At 39.3% G+C, this 17,812-nt stretch overlaps 1 protein-coding gene across 6 annotated transcripts in view; it reads left to right on the top strand.

Moving 5' to 3' along the window:
- The window catches only part of KHDRBS2 (KH RNA binding domain containing, signal transduction associated 2), a 525,703-nt gene that overhangs the window by 403,621 nt on the left and 104,270 nt on the right, over positions 1-17,812 (top strand). For 4 of the 6 annotated variants that reach the window (XR_013276828.1, XR_013276827.1, XR_013276826.1 and 1 more), the window contains exons 9-11: positions 7,585-7,674; positions 9,660-9,702; positions 11,360-11,464. Coding sequence is in view for 1 of the 6 variants with exons in the window: in XM_077487861.1 (XP_077343987.1) it covers positions 7,585-7,685 (101 nt within the window). In the remaining 5 variants the exon portion in view is untranslated. Of the gene's footprint in view, positions 1-7,584; positions 8,373-9,659; positions 9,703-11,359; positions 11,465-17,812 lie in introns of those variants that run through there. The other 2 variants (XR_013276829.1, XM_077487861.1) reach the window with 2 other exon arrangements.

The following is a 17,812-nucleotide window of genomic DNA, read 5'->3' as shown; positions in this document are numbered from 1 at the left end:
TATTTTAGGGGTGTACACATGCTGTGCCTGCAATTTCTTTCTTTGCAGCTGCAGCAAGACTTATACCCCCTGCCAAACATGACCCATTTAAGCTAATGGCTCTGCTCTGCATAAGGCAACTGTGTGCAATGTAGGTGGTTGTGGTGTACTAGTGTAGGGTTGAAAAGAATTAAAGCAGGTGGTGAGGAGCCGATACAACACCTACTCACTACCTGTCAACTGTTCTCTGAAGAGCAAGCTAAATTTGAGTAAATCAACAGAAAGTGCTCTGTGCAGAGATTTCTTGTTTATTCACAAACAGAAACATAGTAAACAATCACCCACTGTGTTCATTCAGGTAAAAAGGGTTTTTTCATAGTAAACATGAAATATTCATCAGCCACCCCCACTCTCCATCCTGAACCCGATCCTCCTGTTTGCCTTCAGCAGCTGAATACAGTCCTCCTGTGGGCCTTTAGAAGCTGACAGCCAGTGGGAGGGAGAGGAGGAGTAGCTGGCAGCACCATTGGGAGGGGTGGGCACACAGGGGGATCAGTTTCAGCAATAGGGCAGTACAGCTGGTATACAGGAGGGTTGACTGTACTGGCAGTGGCCCTGTTTGCAGGATTAACATAACAAAACGACTAAATATTTGGCATACTTATTTCAGAGATGTTTTTCAATTATCTGGATTTTAGCTTTAAATATACCTAGTGACAACTGAAACATCCACTTAAAGTGTAAGTAAACCCCCCTATCATTTTCAGCCAAGGAAGCTGCCATCTTTGCCTCTGTTTAATATAAAACTACCATGATGCTGCACATGTGATCAGTCATGACACCAGCCATTGGATGGTTTAAAAGTTTGATTGAGAACACAACCAATGGGAGTGTTACATTTCCGGCATGCCCCGGAAATTAAACTGTTTTATGGATGGGTTTTCTTCCGCTTTAAGCCTAAGTTAGGTTTGCTATAGCTAAAATTTTCCCAGACCTCTCCCATGCCTTAGCACAGTCCATTTCTGAGATCTTAATGGCTCTTCAGTAGAATTTGTTGCAATAATCTCTGGTAATCTTTAGATATCCGAGCAGCCAGAGAAATGCAATGCTAATAGAAAGCTCTGTCTTTTTACATTAATCTATGCTCCACGGGTGTAGATGTATAAATAAAGCATACTATTATAGGCACAAGAAAGCTGCATAATTGCTTTATCATTTCCTATCAGCCTCCATAAATTACTGCTAAACTGATTGAATATCACTAGGAAAATATGGCATGGAATCACAGCCTAACTCGTAGTGTAAAATCGTCTTTGATAAACATCTTTCACCATTAGTTGAGTCTCAGAAATGAAATAAAGCAAATTGTAGAAAACATAGTAGTGTTGCAATGATTAATCTTCATATCAGACAGTAATCTTGCAAATGTCAGATATTTGCAGATATTTTTCCCCTTTCTCCCTTGAAGGATGTCACTATAAATTAATATCAGCTTATGGCATGAAATAGCACTGCTAAATGAAAAATTTAAATGGTGAAATGAAACAGGACTTTTTACTAGCAGTGCAGAATACCTTTTTCTTTTACATAATTTTAATTCTTCAGCTAGCTTTCTATTACATTCTTCACTCTTTGACTATGGTAAGTACATTTATTTTGTAACTTCACTGGTTTGGGAAATTAAGTGATTGCTGAAATGGGGTTTGTAAAGCTCTGTAAGATAAGTTGAAGTTGCCCAATGTTAAAGAAAGCTTCAATCAAATTTGAGGATTTAAGATGCATATAGGGTGCACAGCAGGGGTACCCAACCAGTGGCCCCGGGCCACGTGTAGCCTGCGGAGCCCTCTGATGTGACCCGCGAACTCCTGCTCTGAGATGGTGGGTTGGAAAGCCCATATTGCAGGTTGCCTACCCGCCATGCTAGAGCATCAGCGTTGTGAATGAAGCCAGTGGTAGAGAAAACAAGGAGCTGCGGAACAGAGCTGCATAAGCCAATGTTGCCTGTACAGCACCGGCTCCTGCCATATGTGGAGTGATACCAAATGCACTCTGCCTGGGACAGCAAGTTTATTACTAAAATCACAGTGTATATAGGGACATATCTGTTCTGCAGTGGTTATTGGGCTGCTTTCAAACTGATCTGCAGGTGTAAGGGGGGGAGGGTCTGATTGCATTGCACTCACTCTAATTACCGAAGTGCACCTCACCCCTTGGACTACATGGTGTATATATATATATATATATATATATATATATATATATATATATATATATATATATATTTTTTTTTTTTTTTTCATTGTGCCCCAGTCATTTCCTTAGTACTTTATTTTTGTGCTAAACTGATTCTGTCACATAAAACATGTAATGTGCTCCAAACACATTGTGGCAGGTCCAGGAAAATTGTATTCCATACAGTTAAACTAAATTAAACAGACACATACCCTAAAGGAGCATATTCAAACAGCGGTGAATATGACTTTCACCAAACATTCACTGGTGATAATCTAAACCCCAAAATGTTTTTTTGTATGTTGCGCTGCTGGATTATATATGTCCAGGATGGGGGGAGGGGGGAGGCTTGTGGGAAAACGGAGGGGAGAAAAATGGGACGGGGAAATGGGGTATATGCTGTGGTTTTGGTGTATAACAGATTTAGGGTTTCAAATCTGCTGCTCCACAGAATTTTGCAGTTCTTAGTGAATATGGCAGATAATAGTCAATAAGTAGCTGGCAGGTTTTGATGTAGAATCATAGGTTATAGCCAATAGTCAATAGTTATAAGAATAGTTAGTTATAGCCATAGGAAAAGGAGGATTTCTTAGCACAAGCAGGTAGGCAGCATGTTCAAGGGTAGAAGGCACCTTTAAGAGATATACAAACAGAAGAAAAACAGCGCCAACCTAAGTGCAGTATTTTAGATCACAGATATTTATTTGTAAAGTAGTACACTCACTCTCTATCGGAATGTTTCAGGCACATCACGTTTTACGTGTCAGAGAAGGTTCTGGGGGACATCACAGGGCTCCCGGGGAGAAGCGGTTCCTCTTTTAGCTGTTTTTTTCGTCCGGTGGCGCCGGTGGTTCCAAGCGTCTCACGGCCCGGTGTCGCAGCGTCAGGGAGGTCCGTTCATTGGTCGTACGGGGTCGCGCTGTGATGACGTCGTGCACGCGTTCGGAGCATGCGTGCTCCTTCCTCAGGCATCCATGACGCTGGGAACCACCGGCGCCACCGGACGGAAAAAAACAGCTAAAAGAGGAACCGCTTCTCCCCGGGAGCCCTGTGATGTCCCCCAGAACCTTCTCTTACACGTAAAACGTGATGTGCCTGAAACATTCCGATAGAGAGTGAGTGTACTACTTTACAAATAAATATCTGTGATCTAAAATACTGCACTTAGGTTGGCGCTGTTTTTCTTCTGTTTGATAATCCAAACCCCGTCATTGAAAACAGAGGCACCTGGGAGTTTCGCCTACAGTGAATATTTTTTCATTGTCCATTGCTTTATCAATATACCCCAATTGTCCTCCTGACACCAATCTAATTCCCAGCATATTTGCAGATTTAATAAAAGGTGTGACCTAACCAATAGTGTAAAGCAATGAAATATTTGGAACATAGGGGTGTTGATTTATTAAAGAAAATAAACTGTTCATTTTACAAGGGAAGTTGGACTTTACGTGGGGATTTTCCCCAGAGCTTAGTGAATAAGGTGATGAAACACTGCTGGCTTCCATCATTCAATCATGTGCAAGCAAAAATGCTGTTTGTTTGTTTGTTTTTTTGTCTTTTCCTTGCGTTGGATTTTTTATTTTTTTTGCAAAGTAAAATTTGACTACATTCCCTAAAGTATGGAGGAAATTCACTGTAAAATGCAACTTCATTTGCAAAGTGAACAGTCTATTTGCCTTTAGTAGATCATCTCCATGCTCTTAAACAATAGTATGTATACCACAGAGGGTACTTCTGCTCAATACAGTAAGTTCATAGCAGCAAGTAAGATTGGTAAAAAACAAAAAAACATATACGGTATACAGCCAATCTGAAAAAGGGATATTGTAGTCCTCAAAAACACGAGAAACAGTTTGATAAAGATGGACACGCAATTACGGATAATAGCATTTGGTGATGTACAGTTCTCATAAGTCTCTCAGATAATGTGAAGTTCTATTGGCAGTCCTTTGGGTAATTTGAAACTTTTGTGATAATTTTTCTTGTAATATGCATTGCAATTTTCATAGTGATGTGCAGCGGTCTTTGGTAACTTGGGGAATGGTAACTTTGTATTTTTTTTCTGGGAACATGATGATGCTCACTGAAAAAGGGCAGCTATTTATGATAATTTAGTAGTGGTGCCATTCGCTTTTTTTTTCTTCTACTCACTAACTATCTTGTTCAAAATTAAATCTACTTTCTTGATAGCCATGGGGATGTATCCACTTAGCATGTCTTACCAGGGAAGATATTCTTTTGGAATAATGTGAATTATACTTTCATATATACAGTAGGAAGCTTAGGACCAGGAGTCCATATGCATGTGTGATTTATATTTTTATATGGTGTCCAATATGTCGATTTGTGAGTACTTACTCTGTACATTAATTCTGTTTTTCATTATTTAACATGTTATTTTTTCCTTTATGAGCAATAAAATACCCTGGCAAATAACCACAGTTTCACTAAATTATATTTAATTTATATTATTTACTGTGACACCTTTTTTGCAAAGGTAAGTGGGCTCCACATTGGTCAAAAGTGACATGTAAAAGGTAGTGTGTTCGACAAATGTATGTTTGTTTATAATGATTATTAATAGCCTGTACACAAAAGCCTTTGTGCTACTGGTAAGTACTCTGGTTTACTTCTGGAAAGAGTAAAGAATGTCAAAGTATTTACCCATAACAGTTTCAACTGATTATTATTATTACTAATTTAAAAAAAACTTGCAAGGCGCAAATACTCAGAGCACCCTAACAACTATCAGTTTGTATAATTCAAAGTAGTTTGTAGTAACACTACAAAAAAGTGAATTTTGAGTGTTACAATCCACTGTAACTCTGCATTATGGAAATAGCAACTCCCATTTTGTATCAAATCATCAACAGTACCTTAATATTTAATTTCTATATTTTCAAGTGGATAAGTAGTGAAATTACTATCTTGAAGTGTTAATGAACTGGCCTGATTTTAATAACATCATCAAAGTAATTGAGACATGAAATATTTATACTGGACTCCAGGGTGCAGCTAGCAAATTAAAGTATTGAACAATTTGTAAAATTCTCCAGCTACACAATCAAATCCTTTAATTCAAGCTAGCTGCAATCTTCAGTAATCCAGAGACAAGCTTGCTTATTGGCTTTGACCAAACAGCCCATGAATATTTGTTGTAAGACTCTGATCTGACTTAATAAAGTACAGTGGAATGTTTAAGAAGCCTATCTGAGAAATAAAAGGAAAAGTAAAAAGAATGCACGTGAAGAAAGAAAAGGATTACATATCTCAAAGGACACATGAAAATACAAAAATAAATTGAAGTGTGAAAATCATACAAAGCTGCTTACTGGAAAGTTTGTGCATGAGGAAAAAGCTAATTTCATGCAGAGATTGAAAGACTTACATTTAGCAGCCTTAGCATTCATAACCTAGATACAATTAAAGAGGCATTATTTGAATCTACATCTCCATGTTTTTAAACTAAAGAATGTTTAGTTATCTATATTGCAAAATAAACTATAGATGCAGTTCCGAGAATCTGAGCGCATCTTCTCAAAAATCCTTTGCCTGGAGTCCAGCTTTAAAGGACATGCACTTTGTGTCTGCAAAAACAAAATGAATTGCCACCAAACTGTAAATATAAGTGTTCTACTTTTTATAAAAATACATGCAGATTGAACTGCCCAGTTTATGAGGTCAGTGCAGTGTTTAACTCCTCTGGTACTCGTTATAGTGTCAGCAGGTATGGGGAACATACTATACTGAAGAGGGCTATTGCTGTCAGAATATACTCATCAGCAGTGTCGGCGATGCCGGGTATATCTGGTGGCACTGATCAAGAGAAAATTAGTTATGCCGTGTACACACAGCCAGACTTTTAGTCAGACTGAACTCCGAAGGACTTTTCGATGGAGTTCCGACAGAGTTCTGATGGATTTCTGCCGAAACGGACCTGTCCACACACAATCACACCAAAGTCCGATGGATTCGATCGTGATGACGTACGATAAGGAAGTTCATAGCCAGTAGCCAATAGCTGCCCTAGCGTCGGTTTTCATCCTTCGGACTAGCATACTGACGAATGGATTTTTCGACCGGACTCGAGTCCATTGGAAAGATTTGAAACATGTTCTAAATATAAAGTCTGTGTGATTTTTTAGCTGCAAAGGTCTGATGAAGCCCACACACGGTCAAATTGTCTGATGGATTTGTTCCGTCGGACCTTTGCTGTCGAAAAGTCCAGCTGTGTTTATACGGCATTAAAAACGATTTCATAAAAACTAGACTATGGGGGTCAATAAGTAGTAGTGTGTATGGATAATATTGAAAAATAAGGATATTGTTTAGTATAACTTGAGTGAATTTCAGGTTTAAAAAAAAAGTCTAGCTATATCTCAGAAACAAAAGGACTGACAGCCAAGTGGTGTGTCCATATAATATCATGTGTAGGCGATTCCGGGAATTTAACAATACTGTCCTTTAACCTCAAACATTGTTATCAGCCATGCCAAAACATCCTCCCCAATATTATGGAGATGGGAAAATAAGGGGTGCTCTACAGTCCAAATCAGGATTAAGCAAGCTAGGATGACAATGCTGCTCTTTCATAAAAACAGTACTGGTGTGAGCATTGTCAATATAGGACAGGAAATGTGTTACTTGCACAAACACTAGATGAAAATACAGAAAACTAAAGTTTTAAGAATTAAGTCACCACACCTGTGGAATGGTAAGGAGCAGTATATTACATATATACACTACTTCATACACTTGATAGTGCTCTTCGGTTTAAATACACTTTAAATATATAGAATGCATTAGGATAAAAACACTTCTGCCTTTACCAGCCCTTTAAGATTAAGATGGCTTATTGCATGCTTAAGTTTTAAGGTTTGGGTTAAGACCTAAGTTTAAGAGTGCACTTTGGGGCTGATTTACTAACACTGGAGAGTACAAAATCTGGTGCAGCTGTGCATGGTAGCCAATCAACTTCTGACTTCAGCTTGTTTAATTTAGGTTTGGCTGGAAAACTGGAAGCTGCTTGATTTCTATGCAAAGCTGCACCAGATTTTGCACTCTGCAGTTTTAGTAAATCAACCCCTTTATGACTTGGAAAGTAAACCTATATCTTAGGGGAAAAGGAGTGATATCAAGTAGTGTATTCATATAATGTCATATTTAGCCAGTGCAGAGAGTTCAACTAAGTTACATGCTTTAATGAGTCAAAAAATTAGAGGATGATGGGTTCTATCTACCATAACTGTCCTTGAGACTTGAAACCATCTGTTAATACCATGCAAGTTGTAGAGAAAGTTCTTCTGAAGTGATCATATTTTACATATAGGAAGCCCTCAAACATGCCCTTTTTTCCTTGTGTTTTGATTGTAGGGCCTGAAGAATGGTCCTCATCATCCCGACCCACCTTAAAAGCATCAATTCAAAGATCAACTAGAGGAATATATAGAGAACATCCATATGGTAGATACTGAAGGTCTTTTACATATGTGGCCTCCTCTTACAGACAATTATTTGCCTTTTGGCGCTGCATAAAACAACATGACAAGTAATAGTCCATTTTTACCTTGGGATTACTGCTTGTGGTTTCCTTATGTACTTCCTGTATTTGCGATGACATCGGTGTAGCATTGGCTTTAAACTTTATTTTATTAACATGGACTGAAAAACAATAATTGCAGGATCATTTTGTTTCAAACCATGAAATGGGATAATGTTCTCTTGGCTGTTATTCATTATTCATTGTGGTAAATACCTTTTTTTAAAAGCATGAAAGTGTGAAAATGCTGAAGTCTTGATAAATACACAACATATCAGGCCTTGATTTTTTGTGTAGGGTTGCTAAATTATTGTTATATGATTTTTGAATATAATATAATCTAAGTGTAGAGAGGATGTTTCAAAATGGATTTTTGTAAGAAACAAAATGTTCAGTATTAAGTTTGTAAATTTAACTTAAAATGCTGTTTTAAGGGGACTGAGAAGTAAATGGCTACTGTAATGTATGTAGCTAACTGAATCTGTCAGTGTTTTAATCTGTATTTGTTTAAAAAATCACATAAAGGTCGATGTGTAACATTCTCTAAATAGGAAATTATAACTTGTCAAATATGTTTGCTCAAATTTGTCAATAAAGCTGAAATTTTTTGTAAGAAACTAAACTTGCAATCACTTTTGTATTTCATTTCTAGGGATGCCTAAAATGTTTCACAATTAAAATTACAAAATGATCCCAAGCTTGTTTTAAGTATTTTGTGTAAGAATTAAAATTTGTTTTAATAACTTTGGCTTTGGCTAAATAATTTTCTAAAAATTAACCTAAACTGTCATTTGATTCGCGGTTAGAAAACATTAATGCATATCATATTAATGGGAAAATGGACATAGAACAATAAATGCTTCTAAATTATTTTTTAAGCTTCATCTTGCTAAACAAAAACTCTGACTTGTTTACATTACTAGCCTCTCTCTCCTGAAAATGTAATGGAGTTAAGAGGTAAGATTATCACTTACCACCAACCACTAGACTGTACTAATGCCTAGAACTTTGAATCACCCCAAACATTAAATACCTTACTTAACATGTAACCGTTGTCTAGGTTTTTGGTTTTCACTCTTAGGAGTGTGTTGGTTGCATTTGCTTAATAACTATTTATCTCTACCAATAATCATCAGTGTCACTGCCCAGATGTTGCTATTTAACTTCAACTTCAAAAACTTTATTTGTAATTTCCAGTGCTAAATATCGTGAATGTTGAAAGCAGTTTAAAGGGCTGATATTTCTTTTGAGACTATCAGACTTGATGGCTGATGCTTATTAAGGAAAAGTGTCGCAGGACTCAAAGGATGACTAAACCATAACCAGGTAACACTAATAGTAACTATGTAATTTTCAGTATGCGAGCAAATGTTAAATATTTCCAATTATTAAGCTACTTATAGTTAAAAAAGTAAACCTGCAAGAATATAACAACTAGGAACCTTAGGCTATTAAACCAATAATTAATCTTAACTAGTCAAATCAAAATTCTAAATATCAAGTAACTAAACAGATCTAAAATTAACCATAACAGTAATGCAACTCTTGCTAACATCAGATATCTAACCTAATATTTTGTGAAAGTGAAAACCAAAAATGAAATAGGGCTGCCAAAATTACCTATATTTTAAATATTTATTTTCGTTGAATCTTAATTGCTGGCTTTTTATTGCTGTGATTGGTTTACTTTTTTGATGAGAATAGTTAACTAATTTTTACAATTTTGTACATACAAAGTAATATGTGGTACTCTATATCACATTGCGGCTGGAGTTGCATGCTAATTTAGTAATAGCTAGAAATACACTTAGTATAATTATTTTATGTGAATGCACTATAAAAATGATTTTAAAAACAATAATGTTCTATACTGTTTGTTAAAATCACTACTATTAATTCTCCATTTCAGATACTTTGTTAAAACGAGTGAAAATTAAAAGGCTAATAAGCAAGTAAGTTTACCTTATGATACTGTTATATCACAAATTAATTAATTTGTATAATTTATTAACGCATTTGTTATTTTAAATGCATGTTTATTTTTCATGTTAGCACTATGTCACATTGAACTCTTTCTAAACTGCAGGTTTATTTTGAACTAAGTACTTTAGACAGTGAAGGTGAACAATCAGTTGGAGTGCTCAAACAATAGAGGAGGGTTTGGATGGAACGTTTACCCAGTACAGAGATACCATGCTTTCACCTTATTGTATGAGTACCTAATGACTGACAACTGATTTACTATTCTAAAACTATTTGCAGTAGTCTATTTTCATGGGAGATGTATAATCCACATGTTTAAAATGTTGGGAAGCACTACAGCTGTATTGGACTATGGTATAGTGAAAAAAATCCCACAGTTTAGTTGCTGATTGTATAATTGGCCATTCTTTCAACAGGAATAATGACACCTTTTAAACTCCTTAGTTCCTACTGAATTGATTACCTAAAAACAATAGTAGAACAGTAAATGAACCATGGGAATGTCCCATGATCCTGTAAGTCAGTGCTACTATATTGATTCCCAACAGAGAATTATACAGTAGTCCATTTGCAGTCAAGTAACAAGAGAGGATTATTGGTCCTCCAAAAAGAATCCTTGTCAAGCATCTTTTTTTTTAAGATGAAGAGGATATAACTAATCAAAAACACCATGGGTTACTTGTTAATTTTTTTAACCAGTTGTAGACACTGGGTATGCTACACATGCCTAAAACAACTTATTCTACATACATAATAAGCCCTGGTCTCCCCTGGTGGTGTACAATTAACCATAAGTCCATGATTATATGTAACAAACTGAGCATGCAAGTATTTACAAGTTCACCAAACAGAATGGGGTAAACAGCTCAGAAGTTTCCTCAGGGGTTCAAAAATGGACACCTTATTGGCAAATTGTGCAAGCACAGTGTGGTTACCACTGTCTAATGGGAAATGTTTACAGACACTTTCTCCCATCCACAGACAAGTACAGATGGCAACAAAATCATGTATACAAACTATCTGTAAAAAAAAGAATGGTGCTGAATTGCTTGGAATAAATAATACATTGATAAAATCATGATATTCAATTTCTGTAAAATAAAAAATATATTAATTTAACTGTATTAAACATGTTGGAGTGATGAAACAAAACATGGGGAAATTGTATGCTTCATTAAGGGAATTTGAATGTTTTGTGCAAGTTTATGTAAACACATTTTCTTTCAATGTTGTAATTATTCTTTAAAACATTTATTAACTAAGCATGTTTTTCTAATAAGAAAACCCAGAATTGCATGCACGCTTGTGAAAATGAGTTATTTAGATGGTTATATCTGACTTTACTCTGATAAGAAGTTTAGAGTGGTATAGCGTGTGAAATCAAATCCCCATGCTATCCAGGTTTATTAAACAACAAAAGTTGTTTGGCCTTCAGGTAGTCTTGCATGGAGTTTTCTAGCTACATAGGTAATAGAATATAAGTAATAAACATAAAATATTTGCAGTCCTGAACTAATTACATAAACAAAGAAATATCTAAAAACACCATGCATTGCCTATAAAATGATAAAAATAATATCAATCTTGCAATGTGTAATGACAATAACTTTCTTATGTATCTCATAGAGCTTTACATTCCTTGGAGACAACATGGAGAATTAATTAATATTTTGTGAAAAAGACCTGAGGGGGCAAATGTTTCTACTGCTCCAGAGCAGACACTAGAGATTGGTAAGTTATTAAAGTATACAAAGAAATATTTTTTTTATGAATGTATATATCTGGTACAACTCCAACAAAAAAGCATTAGAATATGTACTACTAAAACAATCAGGAGATTCACCTAACAAAATGAATTTTCACTTTGCAAAGTGAACTTTTATAAATTATTTAAATTATTTGAAACTTTGTTCATTTTCAATACCCAATCATGTTGGAGGAAAACTTTAGCCATTCTATAGTTTGCTTAGGCTGTCCATGGGCATTGGAGGCTATAGAATAAACAGGAAAGTGTAGAGCATGTCTCCTCTGGGAGAGAGAGCCTATGGCACACAGATCACCACAGCAGACAAAACCATGGATGTTGTTTAAAAATGTCCAACTAGCTTCATGTAAAAACAAAAAAATGTATCCTTTTAGCCCTTACTGTACGTTATACCAGTGTTTCTCAACCTTTTTTCAGTCAAGGCTCTCTTTAGAAGTGTGCACAATTCTGGAGCACACCTTCACACCAAGAGGTGCGTCTGAGCGCTCGCACTTTTTTGCACATTCCCACATACTGCATTTTTTAATTAGCTGCTCCATGTGTGTGAAAAAAACAAAATTGTGCCAGCCTTTTTTTTAACTACTTCAGTCCGGGAAGATTTAACTGCTTAGTAACCAGGCCATTTTTTGCGATACGGCACTACGTCGCGCGGTCATGCAACGATGTACCCAAACAAAATTGATGTAATTTTTTTCCCATAAAATCAAAACCAATATAATTCGTGCAGGCTGGTGATCAACACTGGGCTGGTCAATCACATCCCAATAGAACAATACTAGAAAAATTGGCCTAGTGTGAATAGCACAGCCGGTACCCCTGGGGATGTTTGGGTAAGATAGACCAGACCGTAAGAAAAGTGTAATACAATATATTTATTCGTAGAAAATATTACATACATGTATGATAAAAGAACATTGTAGTGGCAATATGTGAAAAATGACTAGACATGACAATAATGTAAACAATGGACTTGCGACTTATGTACATTTTGAGAAGGATGCCGACAATTTTCGGACCAACCGTCCTTTTTCCTAGGCATATATTTTATCTCGTATTTACATAGTCTAAAATGTAAATATAATTATATTAGTACAACTGTATACAAATCAATACGTGTAAAAGGCTTGCAAACAGGTCATGAATAACAGTGCATAACAAGGTCCAAAAAATGTAAATGATACATACCATCCAAAACCAAATACCAATGATAGCCAGCAGGGGGTGAAAGTATGCAACGGTTCAAAATTGCCACAATATGTAGAGCCATGCCTAGCGTGAAATAAGCGATTTTGCGCTATAAGGAATAGGGCTAATTAGCCAGAGGTGTCCGTGGTTACTGTGATTAGAAGGTCTCCACTGGGAAGCCAACTAGTTAGCTTCGACAGTATAACATCAGCAAGAAGTTGGAACAAAGTAGGTATATCTAGTTGATAAAGAGAGTATATAGAACTAATCAATATAATTTAGTATAAACAAATTAGACCATCAGTGAAGTAGATGAAGTAACAAAATATCTCACCTAGTCAATTGGGCCTAGTCAATCCTCACACATCCCAATTGACTAGGTGAGATATTTTGTTACTTCATCTACTTCACTGATGGTCTAATTCGTTTATACTCCATTATCAGGATTGCCACATTATGGCAGACAAATCGGATGCTTTTGACACATTTTTGGGACCATTGACATTTATACAGCGATCAGTGCTATCACTGTTTACTGTGTAAATGTCACTGGCAGGGAAGAGGTTAACACTAAGGGGTGATCAAGGGGTTAACTGTGTTCCCTCATGTGTGTTCTAACTTTAGGGGGATGGAACTGACTAGAGGAGTTGACAGATCATTTTTCCTAGCTAGTAGGAGCAGACGATCTGTCTCTCCTCTCCTCACAGAACCGAGATTTGTGTGTTTACATACACACATCCCTGTTCTGGCTCTCGTGCCCATGATCGCGTGTGGCCGGCGGTCATTGCGACCATCGGTCAGGTGCAACGGCACCTCCGCAGTGCGGCGACACGCGCCTGCTATCCCTGCATTAATGGCTGACATACAGCTACGACTAGTGATGGACGAAATTCCGACGGGACGTTTCACCAAAGTTTGCGAACCGCAAAGTTCGCGGCGGCCCCCATTAACTTTAATGGCAGGCGAACCTTAAAAACCTACAGGTCATATTTTCAGCCACAGAAATTTTGATAATTTAGGAGTGCATGAAGGCCATGGAGGAAAGGCAAGGTCTGGGCAGGCTATGAAGGGGGTGCAAGAGATGATCAGTGCTACAGTCAGGGCAGCGCAGTCCTGTGCCAGTGTCCCAGTGTGCCAACCTGTGCTTAAGCCCCTCCCTCTGACCGGCCCTTACCCCCACCTATGCAGGGCTCCACTGCGGTGGTCCGGAGGTGCCAGTCCAGTGCTGATCCTCAGCCATGGTGCTGACACCAGCATCAAGATAGATAGCCCCGACACCAGCACCGTGATAGAGAGCACTGACACCAGCACCGAAATAGAGAGCACTGACACCAGCACCGAGATAGAGAGCACTGACACCAGCACCGAGATAGAGAGCACTGACACCAGCACCATGATAGAGAGCACTGGCACCAGCACCGAGATAGAGAGCACTGACACCACACCAGCACCGTGATAGAGAGCACTGACGCCAGCACTGTGATAGAGAGCACTGACACCAGCACCATGATAGAGAGCACTGACACCAGCACCGAGATAGAGAGCACTGACACCACACCAGCACTGTGATAGAGAGCACTGACACAGCACCGTGATAGAGAACACTGACACCAGCACCCAGATAGAGAGCACTGACACCAGCACCGAGATAGAGAGCACTGACACCACACCAGCACCGTGATAGAGAGCACTGACACCAGCACTGTGATAGAGAGCACTGACACCAGCACCGAGATAGAGAGCACTGACACCAGCACCGAGATAGAGAGCACTGACACCAGCACCATGATAGAGAGCACTGACACCAGCACCGTGATTGAGAGCACTGACACCAGCCCCAAGATAGAGAGCACTTTGGGAGTGCACACAGCAGAGAGTGAAGAGGGTGCAGATCGAGAGGATGAGGAGGGTGCAGAAGAGTAAGCCCTTGTACACACACGGTCGGAGAATCTGTCGGAATGAGTCTTATCGGACTGTGTCGTCAGATAATCCGACTGTGTGGGATATGCATCGGACTGATTCCGTCCTAATCTCCGTCCGACCCAATTTTCCAACATGTTGGAAATATTTCCCAACCAACTGGGCCGGACGGACTTAATCTGATCATGTGTATAGCATTTTCATCGGACCAAGTGCCACCCATGCTCAGATCAAATTCCTACATCAAAGCTATTGGCTACTAGCCTGAATGTAGTCCCATCGTAACGAAATTATGTCATCACGTTCTGAAAGATTGGATTTTTCGCCAACTTGGCCCGACCGTGTGTATGCAACAGTTTCGGACACAATCCGTCGGACTAAATCCGACGGGCAAAATCCGACGGATTTGGTTGGCAAAATCTCCGACCGTGTGTACAGGGGCTAAGGCTGAGTGAGCCACTCAACCAAGTCTGGTGCATCCTTTGATGTAATCGAATGCACCTTCTGCAATTTGCCACTTTGGCTCAAGTCTGTTGCTCCTGCCCTACCCCTACCACCCCTACCACCCCTACAGAAGGGCCTGCCTCTTCCTCTGCCTGTCATTTTTTAAATAACCCTGTGACAAAAGTCTCTAGAGAAGTGCAGTATGTATGTGGAAGAAGGTATATAACACCCCGCTTTAATCTGTCATTTTTGGGGGCCACTGGTCTATCACACCAGTTATAATACTTTTTTTTTAATTGCGTTTGTCACTCTTTGTAGTATCGCTGCAGAACCACTCAGCAGTCACAATGCTGCACAGTGGAAATGCACTATACTATGCTTTCTATATGTGCAAGTATTTTATATGTGTATTACACTCCTATATACTGCACACCAAATAGTACACCTATACCAGTCCTTAAAAGGACCTTTGTGGACCTAGTAGCTAGTGATTTGCAGACTGTCCCTCAGTCCCTACACTGATAAAAGACAGCTGCAGAGTCGGTCAGCAGTCAAGTATAATAGGCTTTCTATATTTGAAAGAAAGTATATTATACGTGTACAACCCTATATACTGTACACCTATACCAGTCCTTAAAAGGACCTTTGTGGACCTAATAGTAATAGCTAGTGATTAAACTGACTGTCCCTGCTCCACACAGCGTCCTGTCCTTACACTGACAAAATACAGCTGCAGAATCGGTCAGCAGTGCACTCAGCAATCAGCAGCACAGCAGTCAGCAGCAGTGCACCAGAACCCTATATACTGTACACCTATACCAGTCCTTTAAAGGACTTTTGTGGACCTAATAGCTAGTCATTTGTGTCACTACAGTCTGTCCCTGCTCCACACAACAACCTCTCCCTACACTGACAAAAGACAGAATGTAAAATGGCCGCCAGATCAGGTCTATTTATAAGGTAGGGAGAATGTCCAATTGTTCATGTGCTGAAATGTCTCAATTGGCTGTCCTGTACCCCATGATGGATGTGTCATCATGGGTCAAAGTTCTTTGACAATGTAAACGCATATGTCCGTCGCGCGAACAGCACCAGAAGTCCGCCGGTTTGGCGAATCGCGAACACGCAAAATTTGCCACAAACCAACCGCCGGGCGAACCGCAAGGCCATCCCTAGCTACGACGGCTCATGGAAACGTGCCGACCTGCCGCAGTATAATGGCGATGGCTAGTCGGCAAGCGGTTAAAATCATGTTGCACAAAAATGAATAGTACTGCAGTATCATCTATTTTAGTACATGCATTTGCTAGATGTGTGGTTGGGGCATTAAGAATTAATGCCACCCATGTGCATCAGCGAAAGGCAGCACTTTTTTGTATGGTACAGGAAAACTTGTAATTTCACATCTGTTACTGCACCTGGTGGGCACAAGCCCTAAACTGTAGTCTGTGGGGCACAGTGGAAAGAGAAGTATAGCTTTAAAAAAAAAAGAAAACAAACATTATACTTAATTATATTCTTATATACTTATACTAGGTGAATGCAGCATTGATCTGATGCTGCAGCTGTCCCCTGCTGGCTCTGTAGTAAGAACTGAGCTATAAAACACTGCTGGTTGCTCAGTTCTCTCCCTCTTCTCTGAGCAGAGAGCCCTGACTGTCAGTCAACAGCTCTGCTATTCCCCTAGCACTCACTGGAGTGCAGAGCTGTGGAAGGGGCAGGAGAAGCTGGCAGATCACTGAGAGGCTAAGCCAGGGGCTGGTCCAGGTTCTGGGTGGACCACATCTGTGACATCAACTGACAATGGGCTGCAGCCCACGTTTGGTTGAAAATAGGTCACAGGTGTACAGAATGAGCTGCACTCCTGTAATCCAAAGGCGCTTTGGCTATACTTCACGATCAAGTGGTCTGTAGGTTGTAAACCTTCTCCCCCAAAATATCCCTTGCCAGCACAAATTCCCCCCTCCTAGCACAAATCTCCCCCAAATCTACCCTTCCTAGCAAAAATACCCCCAGTGACAGCAGCAGAGAGGGGGGAGATAGCTGAAAGGAGGTGTTGGCGGTGCCCCCCCCCCCCCCAAGCTCCTCTACCTCCTGCTCCAGGATTGCTCTCAGATCTTTATGTACAGAGTTTGATTACTTCCTTCACCCACAATTTCTGCTGCCAGGACAGAAGCAGTGCTAGAGCGCAGTAGCTAGAGGGCAGAGGACAGAGCTAGAGGGCAGTAATAAATCCCTGTACATTTGGATTTTAGAGTGATTCTGTGTTATCTCCTGTATACAGACAAGAGGGAGAGAGCACAGTCTGCTCTCCTCCCGACTTTCTTCCTCCTGCCTGCTGCTATCTGTAGTAAAGTCGGCAACCCAGAAAGTGGTGTGAGCTACCTGACATGTCCTTAGCAACCAATGATGTCATCAGTTGGTAGGATGTGGGCAGGCTGCTCACACCGCTTTCTGGGTTGCTGACTTTATCACAGATAGCAGCAGGGCTGTGCTCTCCCCTCCTCTCTGCATACAGGAGTTAACACAGAATCATTCTCGGATCTGAATGTACACAGGTTGGGACAGTTTTTCTTCTTTTTACCACTGTATCACTGAGAACTCTTCAAGACACCCCAGTTCAGAAACGCTGCTTTAATATTGTTTCACTTTCTCTCAAAAATCTTTTTTTTTTTTTAACAGCACTTGCTTCTTGGAGTTGCTAACAGCTACATGCAAAAAAGTTGATTTACAAATGAAGTGGATAATATTCACTTTGCAAAACC

This window comes from Lithobates pipiens, unplaced genomic scaffold, assembly GCF_037356315.1.
Source record: "Lithobates pipiens isolate NorthernLeopardFrog02 unplaced genomic scaffold, aLitPip1_a1.2 Scaffold_18, whole genome shotgun sequence".
Taxonomy (NCBI): Eukaryota; Metazoa; Chordata; class Amphibia; order Anura; family Ranidae; genus Lithobates; species Lithobates pipiens.
This window is presented reverse-complemented; position numbering and strand designations above follow the sequence as displayed.